Below are 23,499 nucleotides of genomic sequence, written 5' to 3'. Positions count from 1 at the left end.
ACCACCCTCATCCCACCCCCGCTTCGTCATCTTAATATCATGAATAGAAGATGAAATGTGCGTGTCGGAAACTCCACCTCGAACCTGTCGGCCTTTTCGTTTCATGGTACAATCACATTGAGAAAAAAAGGGCAAACATTGTCACCGCCTTCGAACCCTCGTATCAATCCCGATCTGATGTTAAGTCAAGATTTAAAAATCGAATCTCGTCCAAGTGTAAGATAAAATCAGCGAAACATCAAAATTCGCACTCTCAAGCGGTAGAAAGAAAGAGAGAGAGAGAGAGAGAGAGAGAGAGAAAGAAGAGAGAAAAAAACGCTTTCTCTTTCTTTCGACATCAATCGATTAGGGGCGACTTCTAATCGTCACGGAATGATGACATTCGTACATGAATGTATGTAAATACTAAAGTGGGAATAGTGGCCTGAGGGCGGGATTCGAATTTATCTCGATTCGACTGTAAAGGGTAAGTTGTCTCTCTTTTTCTTTCTTTCTCAACGATTATCATCTCATATCCAGCTCATTATTAATTTGATCATTTACAGTTATGATTATTATCATCATTTTAATAACAATCTTATATTTATCATCCCATTTTGTTTATTTCTCACTCTCACCTTAGATTCGTTGGACTGTATCGACATAAAGAAACATGTTGATTATTAATCATGATGATGAACATGATTAAGATGATGAACATGATCATGGACTCATACCTTTCAGGTGAGCAAATTAAACGATGCGAAAACTTCCTTAATATGTTTGGGTTAATAAACGAACCAATTGTAAGTATAATTGTGATTAACTGATTGTAATTTGATGTTTTTTTTTGTATATTCATAATTAACCCGGTTGTTGGCCTTTTTGTTTATGTTGCTTTTTTATTAGTCATAATTAATGGTTTACTAATACACTTTCTTTATTCATAACAATTAATTGTGCAATTTAAATTTCTATTCATCATAAAACTTTCATCAGAAAAGTTTCATCATCAATTGTCTTAATCTTCAAGCGTAAGATACAAATAACCAATGATCAAGTGATCGGTCAATAGGGTCAACAAAATATTCCCTTGTTGACCCTCAATTCCAGTTCTAAGGTCACACAGACCTACAAGACCTCATCCCGTTCATAATTTAACGGTCAACTATCCGTTGGCCTTAATGTCCAGTTCGTGGTGATGTAAATATTAGTACCAATTGTTTGGGTAACATTGAATTTTTATCAATCTAAATTGTTACTGTCACTAATCATGATTACTACTACTACGACTGATGATTAATTAATCCTTTAACAAGATGATGAAAGCTAAATGGTTGACTAATTTATTAATTATCACTTGTAACTGTATTTTTAGCTGATTGTCACCACCATTTTTGATTATCGTATTTGATTATCATTTACTATTATTATCAACATGATCATCTTGTAAATTGTTGTAGTTAATCAACAATTTGTTGAACCATGATTTTCAACAATCCAAACAGTTATTTATCAATCAGAGTGATATTTATATATTTTTTTTTTTGATAACATTGTTTGATAATCAACAATTAACTGTTAATCAAACCTTGTTTCATTAACAGTAAATCATCAGGTTGAATCAATAATCATTATCAAACATAATTATCAGTTACCATCAATAATAATATTTAATTGTTGTAACAATAATGAGCCAAAAAATGATGAAAGATTAATGATTCTCAATTTAAATCTAAATCTGTAATTACAATTAATTGTAACTCTTTTTTTATTATTAATTATTTGCTCTTGTTTACAGAAGCAAAAAGTTATTATGATTACTAATTAACAATTAACAATTAAAGTTAATTTCAGTTGGCTTGTTTTTTTTTTCCTGTGATTGTGAAATTGGTCAACACAATAACTGAACCAAATTGTTGGAAACGATTCGTTAATTTGATATTTAAATTTAATACATTTAATTGTTACATGATTAATATTAGTCTATCGTGTCTGTTACTTTTTCCAAGACAATTGTTGTAAAACTAATTGTTAATCAATATTGAGAACACACAATTATCCAATTGATTAAAGTTAATCACTCAATTAGTTACATTTTAACTTGTTAACTAACCAATACAATTTATAAATATCAAGTAGTATTTATATTAACAATCAAATGTAATTGAACATTCAAAAAATGTATCACTTATCAATTAACTGAATAAAATTAATAATTAAAAGTTCATTGATCGTTTCAACAATCAGGCAACAATCAATTCCAATAGTTTTCTACAGAGTGTCTTCCATCAGGTAATCAGTTCCCTGTTGTGTTGATCCATAATTTTGGTTTTCTCTCCATTTTTAATCAAGAAAATCAATTAAATAATCAACAAATTAAATCTAATTACGAACATTATCATTAGAATTTTTATTCTAATTGTTGACAGAATCGGCTCGAGCCAAATGTAATTTCGAACGAATTTTCTTCTGAGAATAAAGAGTAATCTTCCATGTATTATAATTTGTAGGAAAGAAGATAAAATCTAATTAAACAATTATAATAATTAAATCTAATTGATTGTTAAAATTTTGTAGAAAAACAAATTATCCCAAAAAGAAGCGCCAAAAGAAATCGACAAGTATCGCCATCTATTGGTTTTCGCAAAAAGATTAAATTGTGATCATGTGGATGATTAAAATTGGAAATTTATTTTCATGAATACCGTTAATTAGTTAACAAACATCAGATTGATCCAAGACTATGATTCTTCCTTGATATTAAAGTGATGAACAGCCCTCAATATCTTAAATCATGGGAGCTCATCAATCAATTGGATACAAATCTAATTATACAAATAAAGAAAAGGTAAAAATTAATTTAGAGCCATCATTTTGCTCACCAATGGTTTCACCTTTGCCCTCTCGTCCATTTCACCTTCAATGTTTTCATTGAAGTTTCTCTTCTTCATCCATTCCAATCAATGTCTTGACCATTCTCTTTTCCTCCTTCATCTTGTCCATCATCCAGAGAATCAACTAAATCATCTTAATTTAAATCATCTTTCTCATATTCCAGAAGCGATGACCAACATGAAAATAATGGTCATCATAACATAGACTTGACAGTTTCTGATTAAAGTTTTCAAAGATTTTGATACGAAAATCTCACGAAAAGGTGAAGATCACCTTTATCGAGGATCAGACTTGAGACTCAGGTAATTACATTGTATTAGTCACGAAAATCATTCAATTCAACCAACAGCAACTGCTCAAAGTGATTAACTAAATCAAACCCCCAATCCAGTTAATAATTTCACCCATCAACATGTTCAACTTGATCTTCCGCATCCTCCCATTAATCCAATGGCTCAAGATACTAAATTTAATTTCCCTTTCTCGTTAAATTGATATTCTAAATTTTATTTATTCACAGTGAGTATATGCAAATATTAGTATTTCCGTTTCATTCACCAATTAACCTAAAGTCCTTTCAACCTCTTTGTTTACCAAACAAAAGTTACTGTTTATATTTCGTTGGTGTTTCATTTCCATTCACTTATTATTACGTAAACCAGGTACTCGGAATGTTTAATTTAAGGCTTCTGACCAACACGATTTGAATTAATTATCACACTAATTGGATTATTAATGTTAATTGTGAAACAAAATGTTTTCTCCATCATGATTCCCGAAATCAAGTAAACATAATCATCTCCATTCATCTTATTAAACTCTCTCTCTCTCTCCAAAGTTGATATAATATGAAATTAGTTAATTATCTCTGTTTCTCTCTAATCTTGACAATCGACGTCCATCCATCCAATCAATTTACTTAATTTAGTTTCATATTATATTGATAGTTGAACAATACACAGTAAACTCACTGGTAAACAATTCTAATGAAAAAAAAGCTAATTGTAAATGTGATTTAAAGGATTCATCTCTCCGCTCGAGGCTAAATTGGTCAATACAATACCTTGAATATCTGCAATATCTGATTCCATTGGCAAGTTAAGGTAAGTGAAAATTATCCACAGCAATTTAACATTTACAAAATAATGGAACCAATTACAAAGGTAATAATTAAAACTCTGAGGATGATGAAGTTTAGGCCTAACGATTACAGCGAAAGGAAAACAAAACAAGAGGGAGAGAGAAGTTGATCTTTGTAATAAGTTGCTGGTTAATTATTGTAATGATTAGTGGTTACATATTTATAGGTTGACAGTTAGGAATGATTATTGAATTCGATTATTGTGGTGGTAACAAGTTAAATAGAATTTGTTTTTTTTTCTTCCAGAGAACCGGTTCCCAGATGATGAGAGAAATACAGATGAAGAAGATGAAGAAGAAGATGGAGAGAAATTGGAAAAGAGAGAAGAGAAAAATATATCCAAAGCTTTTCCTTTCTGTTGGAGAAAAAGTTTGTTCTCTTCTATCAGTTTTGCTCTCTCACTCCCCATTGGCATGTTCATCTTTTCTCAATCTCCATCATCATCTTTCGCTCTCCCTCGATGGCGATGAAGCTGCTCAGGGGCTGAGCAACCGGTCTCAGGAACAACAACAAGTCAAACCCAACATGGAGCAACTTTCTACCAAGAATGTTTCACATTCCTTCAGTTAGGCTCCTTTGGCTCCTTAGGGAAGAAAGAGAAGGGAAAAAAGAGAGGGAAAAAATGGTACAAGAGAGAGAGAAAGAAGATAAATGAAGAGAGTGAGTAAGTGAGAGAGAGAAACAACCGAGAGTCGGCTTTGCAAATTGGCCTTAGAACTCAAGTCAGTAGTTAAACGCCAGAGTCCCAAGAAGCACAGGTAAACTTTACCTTTACCACACAACAACAACTTTTTGTTTTCTACTTTTTTGTTTATTAATAAGTTTTTCTATTATTTTTTTTGTTTGTTTTCTGTTTTAAATTGTTCGCAATTCTAATCAACTTTTGATTCCATTGGATTAATATCTGTGCTCATTTTGTGAATCCCAAACAATCAGAATTTAAACCAAATCGTTTTCCAGTGAAAATTATGATTCTCAGGTAAGAAAACAAAGAAAAAACTTTACAAACATTTCACTTGACCAACATTTAAATCATTCCAACTCATCTATCAATTAATTATCTTAATTACTCTTAACTACACTTGAATTAAAATATTAGTTTTAATTGTCAGTTGATTGAAATAATCAACAAAATAGTGTTAATCAGTTCATCAGATGTTTGATTACATTTTATGAGAAACTTTCTGGTCAATGTTAACTTTTTGTTTTCCTTATATTTTTGTTGTTATATTTGAAATTCTGGTTAACAACCTTAACAATTAGTTGTTACATGTTAATTATAATTGTAGTTAGTATATTGTTTAATTAATTGTGTGCATATAAAATTTATTAACCTTTAACTTTTTTTTGTTTGTTTCTTGTTTACTTTTCCCACACAAAGAAAAATCAAAATATTCCCAATATTGTCAACATAATTTTCATTCATTTTATCATCTTAAGTAATTAATTAATCGTGACCATTGTGATAATTATGAGGACAACAATTAATTGGATAATTTGGCCAAAATCATCAGTGTTTGGTTTACCCGAAAAGGATAATGATGGCAAACAATTAACTAATTATAACAATAATCAACATTGTATCTTTTTTTTTACCCTGACAAGCAAACAAATTTACTCAACAACAATTAAAGCCAACGGAAGTTAATTAACATGTTAACTTCAATTAAACCATTCTCAGTCTTTTGTAACAATAACAAATCGTCAACTTTAATCACAAATGGATCATCATCATCATCATTATTGCCAATCAATATTAATCTTGTCTCTTGTATTAATTATCCAAGAGCAAGAAGAACGATTAATTTATTGTTAATTACCTTATTAGATATAATGTCCAAATTAATTGTGATAAGTTTATTATTTAGTTGTCTTCCATCAGCATCATTAGCAACAACCTTAATCTCATCTGTAACATTGTCATCCTCATCCTCATCTTTGCCATTGTCATCATCACCAAGTGATACCTTTAATTTTGAAATTGCCGAGAACACGTTACCAGGTAAAGTGGTCGGTCAAGTGCCGATCAAACCAGGTCTCATTTACCGTTTTAATATCGATATTCCTGAGTTTCGATTTGATTCATCAACCGGATCAATATTGACCACAACAGTTTCCACCGATAGGGAGACTCGTGATTTTTATCAATTGTTGTTATTAACCAATTCACCAAGTTATCCAATTAAGGTACGGATTAAAGTGACCGATGTCAATGATAATCCACCTTATTGGCCTCCATATATCAATAGGAATATCTCATTCAGTGAATCAGCGCCAATCGGTTCTAAATTAATATTAGAAACAGCAATTGATCCTGATGAAGGTAATTTAACTTATCAAATTGTACCAACGACAATAACAACAACCACAAAAAGATCAACAATTAAAAGTTTCCTCTCAACAAGGAGATCGACAACATCGTTAACAGATTTAACAACAACATCGACATTATTACATCAAGCAAATGATTATTCATCAATGAATGGGTCATCATCATCATCGTTTAATGATCTACCCTTTAAATTGATTTACAATGTAACTTCATCGTTTCTTCATCTTGAAGTGTCCGATTTACTTGACCGGGAAACACAATCTAATTATATTGTCAATATATCAGCGGTTGATGGCGGAGGATTAACTGCTTACCTGACTCTTCATGTAACCATCCTTGATGTTAATGATAATCCACCAATTTTTGACCATTCTGATTATACGGTCAGTCTTAATGAGACTGTTGGCAAAGGTGTGCCCATTTTACAGGTACGAGCAACTGATGCCGATGAGGAGGGCAATGGAAATACAACAATTAGTTATTACCTGTTGGTGGAAAAATATTTCACCATTGATCCGGTAACTGGAGTCATTTATACCGCTCAAGAAGGTCCAATTGATTGTGGTACAACACCGATAACATCATTATCATCTTCATCTCCATCTTCAACATCAACGACAACTTCATCGGCACTTTACAATCCGATTACATCTTCAACTGGATATAAAGTTTGTGTTTTCACCGTTTTCGCCCACGATCACGGTACACCAAGACAAAATGGCCGAGCTTATATAACAGTTAACCTTTTGGACACCAATGATCATGATCCTGTGATTAAATTTCGTCATCTATCTCGATCAGAAGTGGCAACGGTTGATGAAAACGCTGTCAGTGGATCTGTTGTAACTGCGATCTCAGTTTCAGACTCTGATCATGGTGCAAACGGTGAAACCTCATTGATAATTGCTTCAGGTAACGAGATGGGTCACTTTAGACTTGAATCGATTGGCACTTCTCACATAATTCGTGTTAATAAATCACTTGATCGGGAGAAAATGTCTTCCTACAATATAACCTTAATTGCTCGTGATTATGGATTACCAGCACGATCATCAACCGCTAATCTAGTGATTCTTGTTAATGATGTAAATGACCATGAACCAGTTTTCAAACGTGACACCTATGAGATTAATATTGTAGAATCGTTGCCGATTGGGTCATTTGTTACATCAATAAACGCCGTTGATTTAGATGAAGGGATTAACGCTAAATTGTACTACTCGTTAAGTGGACCTAATGCTCATTTCTTTCACATTGACACTCTCACCGGACTGGTAACCACTGATAAGATAATCAATCGTGAGGAAACACCCGTTTTTGAGCTTAAAGTGACCACTCGTGATGGTGGACCTAATCCAAATTGGGCTCATTCAATGCTTAAGATCAATATTTTGGACATTAACGATGAGATTCCAAGTTTAATCCTACCCAAGGATTCAGTTTATTACGATAATCAAAGTTCATCTTATATCTATGAAATCGTTGAATCAAGTAAACTTAATTTACCCTTAATAACAATTGATCGTGATCTTGGTTCTAATGGTACAGTTGATTGTAATCTATTGTACAAATACGGTGGACTTTTTCAAATAATTGATTCATCAACCGGAAGTCAACATACTCTTATTTCAACCCGTGAACTTGATTATGAGAAGTGTTCATCCTACCGATTGGCAATCATTGTTAAAGATCGTGGTCCTCCCGGTCATCAGCTTAGCTCATCATTAACACTGACCATTTTGGTTAAATCATCTTCAGGCTTATCATTATTGATTAGTGAGGCAACTCCGCCATCAAGTGAATTGTTTGATCTATCAACGATTACACAAGATCCTGATTTAACTTCAAAGATAGAATACAAATTAATTAATTGTTCCCGTTGTTACGAGCCAACCTTTCATGTTGATTCATATTCAGGCAAAATAATATTACAGGTATGTAATGGTCCATAATAATAGCCATTAATTAGTGACATGCACACAACAACAATCACATAAGACTAATTAGAGACCAATCATCATTATCATTTAAAGACTTGTTTCCTCTTTTCTTCTTTTTCATCATCATCTTCATCATCTTCATCTTCATCTTCTTCTTTTTCCTCATCTTAAATCATCTTTTCTCTCAAGCATCTCTCCTTATCTTAAGACATCTTAACTTTATATTTCATCTCCAACTCACCTTTCATATACATATTCCTATGTACAGTGTGTCCTAAATCATAATTTCTCCGAAGGTTATATTTCAAAAGGTTTACATGAGATTTACATTCAATCTCTGGTTTCTATGAGAGATACATTTCCATGTTCCTAGGGAAATATTTTAATCCCACCCTGAGGGGCCGATGTTTACTGTATACACTTTGAAGTAAAACTTTTGGGTGAGGTTATAACTCTGTGTGGACACACTGTATTCAGTTTGTTCTTTCCTCATCTCTCTCTCTCTTTCATTCTTCCTTTCTTTCTACCTTTATCTTCATCTTTTTCTTTCACTCTCCTCTCATCATTTTTATTTTTCTTCCTTTCACTTTTCCATCTTCTCTCTCTCTCTCTCTCTCTCTCTCTCTCTCTGTAACGAGTTCTAGATGTCTTTGCGATAACCTTTCCCATCTTCATCAATTTGTGTTTCCTTTTGCTCTTTTTTACCTTTTCTTCTGCATCATCCTTGTCTTCCGATGATAACCTACCTCGACAACCTTTCTTTTTCTCTGTTTGTCATCATCATCATCCCCACTCCCTTAAATCCTCATCTTTTACAACTCAAATTTCATTGTAACTTTTAAACTTAATCTTAATAATATTTGTTTTCCGTTTATTGTTGACAATTAAACTTGTAAGGTAAAAAAAAGAAAGGTGTTAGAAGGATAAAAGTTTATCCATAATCCAGATGATTATCAATGTTAATTTATTATCATTCTAATCATAGAACTTGTAACAATTAAATAGTTGATTCAATTTAGATGAGAAACAAAAAGATGAAGAGCAAAAAAAAAACAAACGCATCATCATCATGACTTGAAAAGTAAATGAAACAAAAGATTCACTTTAAATGCCTGAGGAATCACATGAACCTCTCAGGTAACAGAATAGGAATTTACAATTTCGTTCAATTCCAGTGAAAATATTCATTCATCTTTAATGATTACTAAACCTCACGCCTTTTCCCTTCTTCTTTTTTTTCTCGTTTTATCATCAATCCACATCATCTTCCCATTGAATTAAAGATTATGTGTTGTTGTTACTTTTAATCATCTAAATCATTAAGTTTTGTGTGTGTGTCAATTAACCCACTCATAGATAATTTGATTTCTTTTCTTCACTTAATTGTTTTCCTTAATCACTAATCATCTTTTATTATTTATCATATTTTTATAATTTATCTTATTAAAAATAACAACAGAAACCCTTGGATCGTGAAACCATTGACAGTTATACGTTAATTGTTGGAGCCTCGGATTCATTTCATTTAACCACCAAAAAGATTCAAATAACCGTTACCGATGTTAATGATAATGCCCCACACTTTAAATCTAAACAATATTACTTTGATATACCCGAAAATATGGACCGAGGGACAGTTGTAAGTTGACCACTACTATTATCATATTATTATCACCATGAAATGAACAATCAAACATCAATCACATTGGATAAGTTAATGGAAAATGAGAATCACGTTGACCTGAAGTTTAGCTAAAATGTCAAAATGTACTGATATTTTCACTTTACTATCAGTTGGGTTATCATGAGGATGAGAGAGAGAGAGAAACTGAATATTTCATAAAAGCAGAAAATTTCAAGTGTTCATTTAACACGCAAAGAAAGAAGAGACTACATCATCTCTCATCATCATTATCATCTTTAAATTCCTTGGGTTAATCTGATGTGGAGTTTTTTTTTTCTTTCTCTAAATCAAGATTATGATGATTAGCTCTTGAAGATTTTGTTTTCCTTTAGGAATCCAGTAGCTACTTTCTTGTGTGTGTGTCCCTTTAAAACCTGTCAAACTTAATGGTGTGTTTACATCGTTGACTCGACTTGAAGATGACCTTAAGATGATGATGATAATAAAGAAGATATTAGGTAAACCTTACTCACTCTCTCACTCATAATAATAGTAATGCAAATAGTCAGAATCATCATCATCTTGAGCAATAGTATTTGTAGTAATACTCATATTCAAAGTATTTTTTTACTTTAGCTGCTCCTAGAGGTCTAAGATGCCTCCGGGCTCAAGGGTGGTGGGTTGAAAAAATGAGAGAGAGAGCGAATGACTTTGAAAAAGTAAAGTCTCTCTTTCATTTTTTGATGATGATAATGATGATTATGAAGCTGAGATGAACGAGAAGAGAGAGAGAAACAAAAAATTACTTAGATTTGACTCTTATCGTTTTAAAACTAATCCGGATTATCATTTGGCCTGTTGTTTTCAATGGAAACAAAACAGAATCACAAATGATAGATTAGTAGGAAGAGAATGATGATGATGAAGAAGAGGAGGTGGTAGGAGGTAACGATAGGAAGATAATGATGAAAAGAACTTTTTTTTATACTAGTTGGTAGTGGGGTGGAGTTGGTTTCCTTTTCTTCATCTTCATCATCATCTTACCTGATCACCTTTGACGTTCCTAAGACCAATAATATATCATCTTTAAACTTTTTTCCTCTTCACTTGTTAAATTAGAGAAAGAGAGAGGATGATGATAATGATGATGAAGAAGATGAGAAAATGTTTATCATTTCTTTTTGTCTTAAAATAATGATGATGATGATGATAAACGATATATCATTTTGATTGTCATTAATTACATTTACTCAATGGTAACAACAATTGATCTCATCTTTTCCCTAACAACCGATAATAGATGACCAACAATTAACGGATTAGCAGAGTAACAATCAATCTAATCAACATTATTTATTAAGTTACAAACAATTAAATGATAAAAAAAACAAAACATTATCAGATTATCATCATCACCATCGTCAAACAATTAAGACGATTATCTTAAGATAACTTTTAAGAAAATTTAATTCATCAATATTGACATTTCTAATGACGTTGATTGTTGAAATTAAGGTAATCGAAAGTTTTGATTAGTTTAATCCTTTGATTGGGTAAAAATGTATTACAATTAACCAGATAATCTTAATGAATAACAATAAATTGTTGATTGTTAATGGTTAATGGTTAATAAATATCAGAGACATAATTTAATACACACACTCACACACTATGATAATCGTAACAATCAAGCAAATTGATTTAATCATTTGGATCCAGTAAAAAGCGTGAAAATGTTTTTTAATTTCCTGGCAGCATTTTGATTAACCACACGCAATCAACTAGTTACAAATGAAATTGTTAATGATTATATTAATAATACACCTTTATTAGTTGCACAATAACAACACAAACTAAGATTAACTAAAAAGGTATGAAAATAAATGTAATAATCAAACTGATAAACTTGAAATGAATCAATTTCATAAGTTACCCAAGTTTAATCATGACGATGATTCTGATTAGGAGGATGAAGTGAGTGTAGGAATGATTGAATCAGATGAGAGAGAAAATTAAGATTGATATCAAAGCTTAATAAGTTCTGATTCTTTATCACATTGGACAAATGATCAGGAACACACGATTAACTGATTGTCTGTCATAGTGTTTACTGATTTAGCTCTTGAATTGATTGAAAAAAGCACCTCCTTGGGTGCCAAAGTTTCAGAAAATGATCAGTTTAATAAAAAAAAGGGCATTAAGTTAAAATGAACATGATGATGATCATGATGATGAGTAAAAGTAAGAGAAGAAAAAAAAAGTTTTAAAATTGAAATACTTTTCAATGTCTCTCTCCTTTTACCTGTAGGAGGTCAAGTAAAATTGATGCAGTTTTTTTCTGATGATGATGATGATTTAGTTCTTACTTTATTTCTATGTTGATTCCTGAGCGTGAGCTGTTCAATTGAATTTCCAGAGTATAACAAGCTTATAAACTCTTTTTTTTCACTCAAGAATCACACGAAAAAAAGGATGATGAGGATGATAAAAGAGGAAAGATGCTGTGACTTGGGATGAGGCGAGCAATGTCTTGGATGAGATACAAATTAAATTCAAAGTCTCATTTCTTTCTCAGTGTTTTTTTTTACTTTCTTTCAATTCATGGAGAGAGAGAGAGAGAAATAAGTAAAGTGAGAGGAGGAGTTTTGGGAGGTGAAGATGATGATTAGATGATTTGAAGAGAAGGAGGAAGATGATAAGATGATGAAAAAAAGACAGAGGTTAACAAAAAATATATAAATATACAGCTAAGGTAATAATAACTAGTCTGACCAGTTAAGCAACAAGTTGACTTTATCAACTTGTTGATACAATTTTAACAAGATTCAACTTGATGTGGACATGATCATCAAAATTGATCATCGTCATCATCAAATGCAATCAATAATCAATTTTTTCTCGCATTCATTTTCATTACCATTTTCTCATCCCCTTGGTTACCATGATTATCAATTCTCAATCCCTATTGTTTTATTATTATATGATCAACTTTATATTGTTTCTTTGTTGTTGTATTTGTATTATAATTTTTTTTCATACCTGGTGGTGTTTTTTTTACCCGCTTCTACCTCCGCAAACACATTGCAATACATTATTGATAATGATTTGCAATTTGCATTTGCAATTCACACTGAGTGGACATCCCTATGGGATGATAGTCTGTTTTGTAGTGTCTCTCTCCCTCTTCCCACCTCCTCCCTATTGTGAGAGTTGCAACTGCTTCTGGCTAATGATAAATTCACTGCCATTTACCCAATGAAGTCCAAGAGACTTGAAGTATTTGACTAACTTTTTTTTTCTTCCACTGTTTAGTTAAGCATACACATTGACCAATCTGATTGATGATGATCGTTACACCCTATCATCAGCATCATCTTTCTTTCTCTCTCTCTCTCATGTTTTCTTAGCTCAATTTCCTTTCACAAGATGAAGCAAAGTTAAATCTCTGCTTCTATCATCTTCATCTTCATCCCAAATTCATCTTTGTCAATACACTTTGCAATTCACATTATTCACACTCTAACCAAACGCCAACACCAATTTCAAAACCTTTCAGTCAACGATAGTTTTTTTATTCTGCAAAAATATCAAATATACATTTTTCTCTCTTGCTCCCTCTCCATCTCCATCTCTCTTCCTCTTTCTCTCTCACTTTCGCATCTAGTCCGACATTAACCTCCCTCGGTGTGAGATACGCCGTTGATGATGATGAAGACTCGATGTTGTCCCATTTACTTTATGACAAGTAAACATTGTAAACTCAATTTATTCAGTAAAATACAAATAATACCATCATTATTAATTTGTATACAACAGTAACACCCATCATCATCTTCATCATTGAAGATAAGATGATGATTGAGATGAAGTAACAAGATAAATCTCTTCATCCTCATCTCTTAACATTTTTAAAACCTTTTATGGTTTAGTCTACAAATTATCATAACCTTTACACAAGGTCAACAATAATTGTAAATCTTACATGAGATTTGCTTATTTTTTAATCTCAACGCAATCAAAAAAGATACAATAGTAAAGCGATTAAAAGATTAACTGTTTATGTATTATAAGCATTTATCTTGTTTATTTCATTAATTTATTGTTATGATTATCATCAGTTTCAAGTTGTTTTCACAATGATCATGATGATAATATGATGACAATTAAAGGGATGATCCAAGTGTCCATTGGCAAAATGTTTCCTTTTCAAATCAAATCAATCACAAATCACGTTGACTGTTAGTTCACAATTTAATTATTATTAAATTACTGATTGGAAAGAGATTATCACCTTTGGGATTAGAATAATGAGTTACCTAATATTGTGCGATAATGTTTCTTGTGTATTCAGTTAATTCCCTAAGTATATTGATTGAAACTGAGCTTTAAACGATTGACCCCTTAGGCTATTTGATTGACAGATTTCGTGTTTACCTGAAGACATTTTTTTTTCGTTTCCCTTGTGCACTTTTTCCCCTTCATTTTTCATCTTCATTATCATCTAATGAAGAAAAAAGATAAAATTAGCAATAAACAATGAATGAGTTCCAATCAATCTTCATGATCAAGATGATGATGAAGATAATGATCACCGATCTGATGTTGATTAGACACAAGAAGCTTGAAAATTAACGTTAACTGTGTGTGAATCTTGAAATATGATACGTTAAGATTATCTTTGAATCTCTGATTTTTTTAATCATCCCGATAATCAACTTAGATTGTTGATTAACCGGAAACAAAGACTGTTAATCGGTTGAAATTGAGCAATGATAATGTGAGAAATAGTAACATTTGACCATCGGTCAGTTTGATTTAACCGTAGCACAATTGGAATCCTTGAAATGTTGCAATCTCTTGAAGTTATTACACTTTAACCTCGACCTGACCTTTAAGGGGAGGAAGATATTGATGACGAGGATGATGAGGATGATGGTTTAAGCCCACATATCGGGTATGTGTAGCTAAAGAAGCTGAAAAAATATGATGATGATCAAGATGATGGTTATGATGATAATAATGAAGGTTAAAGATTGAGGTTAAATGTTGATGATGAGAAAGCATTTTTTTCACAAAGATTTTGCCCTCAGGCATTAAAACGAGACTTTTGTTTATTATTATTTAAAATGTATTATTAAAGTAACAAGAAATTGTTGATTCAATAGGAACTATTAACTACCATGTTTTCATTGGTGTTAACTTTTAATTTTAATTAACCTTTTATTCAAATTAACCTCACCTTGATTCACTTATCATCATCAATATCACCAAACAATTTAAACCTTTCCTAAGCTAATATATTATCATGAATAGTTAGTTAATTGCTGCTCTTATTGTAATCAAGGTGATCTTATTTTTTTTTCAACCAGTTAATTATTGATAACTTGATTTGATTGGTGATTGAATTATTTTTTTTCATTTTCATTTTTCTAATTGATTATTATTACTCTGTGTCTTACCGTTGTTAATATTAACTTTTATCTTTAGATTGCTACTAAGTTAATTAATCGTAGTTAATGTGATTGTTGTTATCTTCATTAGTTGTTAACTGTGTGTTCGTGAGTACATTATATTAGTTAAATTGTTAGTTGATAAAAAGCAATTGATGTTGAAGAAAATGTTGTTTCATAATTTGTTGTTGATGAAAATCAAGGTAACAAGAAGTAAGAAAAAAATTGTACTAATGTACCTGAACGTTGATGGTTAATGATTAAAATTAATTCTCAACTACACAAAATTCAGATAATTTAAGATCACAATCAACTTTGACTCTCTCTCTCTCTCTCTCTCTCTCTCTCTCTCTAAATCTTGATTAATTTACCTTGACAATTTTTCCAATTCAAGTTTGTTGGTTTTCTCACATTTTCAACAACAAAAAAAAGTTATTGAAAAATTGTCTATGTTTGTGGTCAAGTAATTGAAATGTTACATTTTTCCAGAAAAAAAAGATCACAATGGTCAATTCTTTGAATAACATTGTAATCAGAAAACTAGTGGACATTAGCGATGGTCAAACAGTCATGCATAGCCTATTTATCGTTTCATATTATCATTTACAGAAATTGACATTTGGTTTCAATTTGTCTCTCAAGGAGATTAAGATGATGACTTTATCCTTTTTTTTCAATTGATAAAAGAGAGAGAGAGAGATGATGATGAAAGTGTAAGAGTGATTGGTAAGATATTCACAAAGTAAAAATGATGATATTAATATAAAGGCCTTAGGACTTAACCTTTACCAGAAAAATAATATTAGTTTGGTACAATATATTTGGTGTTAGGGTTGGAACGAGATGAAGAAAAGAAAGAATAACAAAAAAAATTTTTCTTCCAATGTCACGGGAAAGGTAATAGAGAAAGAGAAAGAGAGAGAGAGAGAGATGAAGACGAGGATGAGGATGGAGAGAGAGATGAAGTGGATGATTGTTAACTCTTAGCCTTAAGGGTTTGGTTTCGCCTTTATGCATTTTCAAGAAAAGTAAGATGATGAGGATGGTAACTTTTTGCTCTTTTCCATCTTCACCATCATCATCATCATCCTCATCCTCATCATCTTCATCATATGGGTGAGGCTTTAATCATCATCATTTTTTCATCTTATTTTTAAGTGGGAGGGCTCAAGATACTGAAAGTACAACAAGAAAAATATATATATTAGATAATAATATAATAATATCCAGTATTGAATTGGGAACTGGGTTCAGGCTATGGTATCGATATAAAATCAAATATAAATATAATAGTTTTCCTTGGCCGTTTAATTGTAAGTTTAAATAATCAACAGACATGGATGATAATAATCATCCAAAGTGAAAGATAGGTTAATTGGAATCCAATTGTAACCATCAAGGTTAATTTAGTTATGGTGTTTTTTTACTTACCTGGGTTAGGACTTTGGGAACGGCTAATCTCATATGATTAATATTGTATTATCATTTAATTTTTGTTCATTATTAACTGAATATGATGAATAAAGTTTATGAACTTGAAGAGGATGAACAAATAATATTGATAGTAATTAATGTTGAGTGTTTATCATTTGTAGTTATTGTTGGTTGGGTTTAATTGTCTATGGACATCGTTGGGTTGGGTCAGTTAATTGTTGCCGTTTAAAAGTTTTTTTTTTGTTTTTTTTTCTACATGTTATGATGATGATGATTACGATTACGATTATGTATTATTAGTTGATTGTTGACATGACAATTTTACAAATGAGATGAGAAAAGGAAAACAATTTAAATTGTTTCCGAAAGTTTTAAATTAACTTTTAACTTTGTCTGTTAATTGTGAAGGGAAAATTTTATCATTTAACTTTTATGTTTAATTTCATAGTAAATTATATAACCATTATCATCGTAATCAAATGTTAACACAATTTAATTTACTTTGATTTAAATGGTGAAATGATAATTATGCCCCTCTCTCTCTCTCTCTCTCTCTTATAATTATATTATTATTTCCTAAATGATTAACTTAATACAATTAACTTTATTAGAGTAAAATTAGTCACAATTATTGTGATTACTTGATGAAGGTTAATTAACGATGTAATTACTGATTGATTGTTGATCTCTTTTCGAAATCAATGATTTACTAATTGTTTTCTATTCGCATTTCAATAGATTGGTTCAATCGAAGCTTTTGATTTAGATCTTGCTCCTCATTCATTGACTTATACCATTGTTTCCGATGGATCCTTTGGTGAACCGGATCCGGAAGAGTATATTTTCAATCTCAATGAAAAGACTGGGGTATTCACGTTAATGCGTCACCTTGATTACGAATCGGATCCTAATCATTTCATCATTACCTGTGAAGCTTTTGATGGTTTATATCGAAGTGAACAGATTAATGTTTATTTTAATTTGATTAATCTAGATGATAATTGGCCAATATTTGATCCGACGATTTACAAAGTTGAACTACTTGAAAATGTGACCTTAGGTCATTCAGTTGTTTGTTTATCGGCAACTGATGCGGATACATTTGATTCTGTTAATGGTATTGATGCAATTGGTAATTTAAATGGTTCATCATCTTTAACATCATCAATTAATTATTACTTTAAAGATACTTCATCCTATTATGGGTTTGCCAATTCATCGTCTTCCTCATCATCATCATCATCATCGCCATCGTCCTCTGCTCTAGTGTGGTCATCATCGGGTCCAACTAATGAATTAGCTAAACTTATTTCTGGCCCATTTAAAATTGATTCAACCTCTGGGTGTATTGAGCTAATTTCATTATTAGATCGAGAGTTAATTACTCATTATGATTTAACTGTTATCGCCGATGATGGTTACCATAGGTCAACAGCTACAGTTTCAATTAAGGTGAAAGATGTTAACGACAATGAACCGATATTTGACCCTCGCACACCGACAATACTTCAGATCCCTGAAAATCTTGGGCCCGATTCACTAGTTTACGCATTTAAGGCCGATGATGCTGACGAAGTACCAAACAATTATGTTCGCTACGATCTAGAAAATGGCGATCCAACTACTGAGGGCGATTTTCCTTTTGCCATCGGTCAAATTAATGGTCAACTTCGTTTAACAGGACCTCTTGATAGAGAAACAGTGGACACTTATTCATTAATTGTTCGTGCTCGTGATTATGGAGGTCGTTCTAGTTCCGTTCGAATGACCCTTCAAGTGTCCGATGTTAATGATAATTCACCTTCATTTGAATTATCAGAATTACATGTTTCTATTCCGGAAAATGTTTCCCTCCAATCAACGGTTATTACACTTCGAGCCTACGATTTAGACTCACCCGACAAGATCACCTATCGAATTGCCTCCGGTGATGTTTACGGACACTTCGGTATAAACCAAGATTCCGTAATTGTATCGGCAACACTTGATTACGAAACAATCTCAACTTATGATCTTCGTGTCCAGGCCATTGATGAAGCAGGTAATTCTGATACCGCTCGATTGATTATCAATTTAATCAACATTCACGATCAACCACCAACCTTTATCAACTCACCTTATACAATTAATTGGTATGAAAATGAGATCGGTATCATCGGTACTTTCCAAGCACTTGGTGAAACAATTAACGATAAATCATCTTCAACCAATCGAGCTGAACTTAATTATCTGTTGAAAAATAATCATGAAGGTTACTTTGAATTGAATTCAACCTCAGCTCAACTCTCAGCAATTAAGCCAATTGACCGTGAATCATTGATGATCAAGAGTGTTAATCACAACAACAACAACAATCCAAATAGTGCCAATAATACAAATGGATTAATTGAATTAAGGATCATCGCAATTGATAAACGACTTCCACGATTAACTGGTGAAGGAATTGTTTTAATTAACATAATTGACGTTAATGATAATAAGCCAACATTTAATTCACCAAGTTACTCATTTGAATTGATCGAGGATACAATTCACCCTGCGGGCAAACCTTTCGCAACAATCAAGGCTTCCGATTTAGATTCAAGCCATTTACTAATTTATAAAATGATTGATTCGGATTCTCAATTGTTTGTGATTAATTCTGTAACCGGTGAATTGTCACTTAAATCTGATACAACTTTTAATCGGGAATCTCGTTCATCTTATCATTTAACAATCCAAGTAAATGATTCAAAGTGGACAGACACAACTAAAGTGACCATTACAATTGGTGATGTTAATGATTGTAAACCAGTGTTTAATTCAATTAACGGGCAATCAATTGATTCATCAACAACTAACAATCAAGTTGATCTTGTTTTCCATCCTTCAAGATTGTCTCTTCTACCTGATGACCTTTTCCTTTTCGGACTTTATGTTACCGATTGTGATCTACCTGGAAGTGCCAATTCTCGTGTACAATTTACCATTGAAACAATTAGTGAACTCTCATCATCAGAAAGAGGAGAAGATGATTTATTTACTATTGATAGGAAGACGGGTATTGTCCGGTCAACTCGACCAATTGAATCTAATTCAAGTTATTCGTTGAAAATTATCGCTGAAGATATGGCTCAACGTAACCGTCTAGAGAATCAGTTAATTGTTGACCTTAAAATTGATCCAACTGTACCGAGCCGTAAACAAAAACGTCTAATTGAATTGGTTTATAAAATATCGGTTAGTGAAAGTGTCAAGGTGGGTAACATTGTCCACTCCTTTGGGCTACTTGCCGATGTCCCCTCGTCTTTGATTGAATCGGTTCAAGTGAAAATAATTGGTGGAGATGCTTCCGGTCATTTCCGTTTTGACCGAAAGTATCTGCGAATCGCTAAACCATTAGATTATGAAGAGTCAACATCATATGAACTTTACATTGAGGCGATTCTTGATGACACTCATGAGATAACCAAAGTGACCATTGAAGTGACCAATGAAAATGATAATGCACCAACATTTGATTTTGATCAATATAATGCAACCATTGTTGAGGAAATTGAGGAGCCCGTTCTTGTGGCCTCATTAGGGGCTACCGATCGTGATCTTGTTTCTGATGAAGATGGTGAAACCCTCGAGGGTAAATTACGTTATTTTATTGAATCACCGATTAAGATTGGAAATGATCCGATTCCTTTTCGAGTGGATGAAAAGTATGGAACCCTTTGGACAACTCGTAAAATTGATCGGGAATCAACTCCAACCTTTGACCTGATCTTGGGTGTTCGAGATGAAGACAATCTTATTGGACGGACTAAAGTGACCATCAAAGTTTTAGACAAAAATGATAATCCCCCTCGATTTACTCGTTTGTTCAGTGTGAATATTACTGAAAATGCTCCCCTTGGGTCAATCGTTATTCAAGTCACCTCATCTGATCGTGATGAAGGTTCATACGCTCAGGCCACTTATTCAATTCTCGGTCACTCTGAAGCTTTTGATATAAAACCAACCACAGGTGAAGTTTTTGTCACTGGTCAGTTAGATCGTGAGGTCAAGGATGAGTATTTATTGAGTGTATCAGTTAATGATGGCAGTTGGAAAGCTCAAACAACCTTAACAATTAACATAATTGATGAGAATGATAATCCACCAAAATTTGATAAATCACTTTATGAATTTAATTACATTATCCCAGATGAAAATAAATCCGATTCATCAACATCAATCACCAATCAGCAACAAATTGATACAATTGGTCAAGTTCATGCTCATGATTTAGATAAAGGATTTAATTCAATAATTAGTTACTCATTTAAACACAATTCAGATTATTTTACAATTGATCCAATTACCGGTGAAATTAAAGTGAAACATCAACAACAATTAACTAATAACGGTGGAGAAAAACGATCTCATAAAAGTAAATTGTTGAAATTTAATAGTCAATTATCATTTCTTAATCAATACAGTTTAACTGTAATTGCTTCTGATCGTGGTATAATCCCACAATCAAGTGAAACCAACGTTTTAATTAATCTTCAACCATCATCATCATCATCATCATCATCATCTTCATCTTCATCAACAACAACATCTTCAGATGGATTATCAATCGGATTTAAAAAATCATCTTCATCACCAATCCATAAAATTGCAATTCCATATGATTTAACCAATGGCACTTTATTATATCACCTTGATTTAGTTGATTACATGATTAAAGAATCATCATCATTAAGTAGTAATAAGATAATTACTTTAACACCAACCGGTGATGTGATTTTTATTGGTCAAGGAATAATCAAAAGACAAGAAGAGTGGACATACAAGTTTGAACCATCAACTCAATCAACAGTTTTACAACAATCTAATTTAATCACTTTGATTATTAAAATTTGCTCACCCAATCGGTCACCACCTCGTTTCACCTCTGGTCAAATTCAACTCGTTGTACCTGAAAATGAATCAACTAATGATGTGTTGACCCAATTTAAAGCTATTGATGAGGATGAAGATGCAATTAACTCACAAATTACCTATTCATTTGAGATAATTGAGTGGACAATCAATGAGAGAGCCAGTGATTATTATCGTCAAGTGATTAAACCTTCATTAGAGCCAAGTGAATATCTTTTAATTGGATTGTCACTTAAAACTTTACTCAATCAAACGGTTTCAACAAAATCGATTCTTAAACCGTTCACAATTGACCCGTCAACGGGAATTGTTTATCTGAACGCTTTACTTGATTACGAATTGATTACCAGTTATCGGCTTAAAGTGACCGCAACTGATTCAGCCTATTTTGGTTCTCGAAACACTTCAATCATGATTAACATTCACGTTACCGATGTTAACGATAATCCGCCTTTGTTTGTTGGCCTAAGGGACGATGGACGTTTAATTATGGAGACACTTGAAAATAATCCGATCGGCTCAATGATCGGGATCGTCGCTGCCACCGATTTTGATTCACCTCGTTTCTCACAGTTGACCTATGAAATTTTGCCTGAACTTGATTCGAGCTATTTTTCCCTTGGTCTCAAAAACGGTCACCTCACATCTTTGATCTCATTTGATTATGAAACCAAACGAACCTACTTAATTAAAGTTGTCGCTCGAAATGATCGTAAAATTTTCACAACGATTACTGTTGAAATTAGGATTGGTAATGTTAATGAATTTCTACCTAAATTTAAATCACAACGATTCACCTTTGATTTGACCAAATCAATGACCGCTGGAAGTGTAATTGGTACTTTGGCCGATAAAGCAACGGATGAAGATTATAATGAAACAATTCATTTCTATTTCATTAATCATCGTCGTTTTGGAATTGAACTAGATCGTAATGGGACATTACGATTATCGGAAACGATTGATTTTAACAATTCTTTCCCATCAAATGGTAAAGAATTGGTTTTCACAGTGATTGCCAAAAATTCTGGACCAATTAGAGATCGAAATGATTATGATGAGGCTAAAGTTGTAATTAACATTATTGGAGCCAATAGATTATCTCATTTTAATCAATCTAATTACATTTGTAACGGTGATGCGAGTATTTGTTCAGGTAAGTTTTTCACCTTGAATTCATTTGAATAATAAATTTTTCACCAAATTATCTTAATAATAATAATAATTATTTTCTCACATTATTTTATCTTTCACAATTTAGATACTAATTCAATTAGTCCCGATGCATTATCCGTTGGAACCATTTTGTTTGTTATATTTTTTGTAATTATTTTATTGGTTTTATTGGCCAGTTTTGTGATATTCCGTCAGCAGCGGAAACGACCAATGCCTTCATGTATCGGTGGGACTATTGGTCAGCGTAAATTAATGGGCTTAAGACAGATACCAATTAGTAAATCTCATCATGCCCACTCTCTTAATGGTTCTCACTCACAGACATCATTTCTTCATCATCCACCTCATCATAATCAGCCTACAGCACCACCACCGCCGCCGCCATTATCCAAACAACGGCCTCCCGATGTGATAGAATCACCAGTCTCAGTTCCGTCCGCTCCACCAATACCTCAACGTGCACCCCAGTACCACCTCCATCTTTTATGACACCTTTTAGTGATATAACGGAAGATTATTCTGACATAATGTTAACCGGTGAACAATATGATCTTGAAAATGCCTCATCAATAGCACCTTCAGATATTGACCTTGTCTATCGTTATAAAGGCTTCAGATCTGCTGGTCTA

The 23,499-nt window shown here is 32.4% G+C and overlaps 1 protein-coding gene and 1 long non-coding RNA gene across 18 annotated transcripts; both read left to right on the top strand.

Annotated features, from left to right (window-relative positions):
* The first annotated feature begins 111 nt into the window (after nucleotides 1–111).
* LOC128394476 (uncharacterized) lies at nucleotides 112–1,522 on the top strand. The gene is made up of 3 exons (XR_008326375.1): nucleotides 112–466; nucleotides 623–785; nucleotides 979–1,522. It is a non-coding gene; the product is annotated as an uncharacterized LOC128394476 (long non-coding RNA).
* Nucleotides 1,523–2,681: 1,159 nt separating this feature from the next.
* LOC128394174 (cadherin-related tumor suppressor-like) lies at nucleotides 2,682–23,360 on the top strand. 17 transcript variants are annotated; one of them, XM_053354445.1, is made up of 10 exons: nucleotides 2,682–2,830; nucleotides 3,041–3,179; nucleotides 3,338–3,396; nucleotides 3,540–3,980; nucleotides 4,265–4,776; nucleotides 4,955–4,997; nucleotides 5,400–8,284; nucleotides 9,750–9,929; nucleotides 17,537–22,850; nucleotides 22,956–23,360. In XM_053354445.1, the coding sequence occupies exons 7-10, from the start codon at nucleotides 5,672–5,674 to the stop codon at nucleotides 23,357–23,359; spliced, it is 8,511 nt and encodes a 2,836-aa protein (XP_053210420.1). In that variant the 5' UTR covers nucleotides 2,682–2,830; nucleotides 3,041–3,179; nucleotides 3,338–3,396; nucleotides 3,540–3,980; nucleotides 4,265–4,776; nucleotides 4,955–4,997; nucleotides 5,400–5,671; the 3' UTR covers nucleotide 23,360. The 17 variants fall into 17 exon arrangements, with proteins under 17 accessions (XP_053210420.1, XP_053210422.1, XP_053210425.1 ...); XM_053354447.1 differs by having other exon boundaries at nucleotides 3,482–3,980; XM_053354450.1 differs by having other exon boundaries at nucleotides 3,338–3,662; nucleotides 3,825–3,980.
* The last annotated feature ends 139 nt before the right edge of the window (nucleotides 23,361–23,499 follow it).

Source organism: Panonychus citri, unplaced genomic scaffold (genome assembly GCF_014898815.1).
Source record: "Panonychus citri isolate SS breed McGregor unplaced genomic scaffold, ASM1489881v1 Contig00139, whole genome shotgun sequence".
In the NCBI taxonomy this organism is placed as follows: domain Eukaryota; kingdom Metazoa; phylum Arthropoda; class Arachnida; order Trombidiformes; family Tetranychidae; genus Panonychus; species Panonychus citri.
Note: the sequence above shows the minus strand (reverse complement) of the source record. Positions and strands in the feature narration are given on the sequence as shown.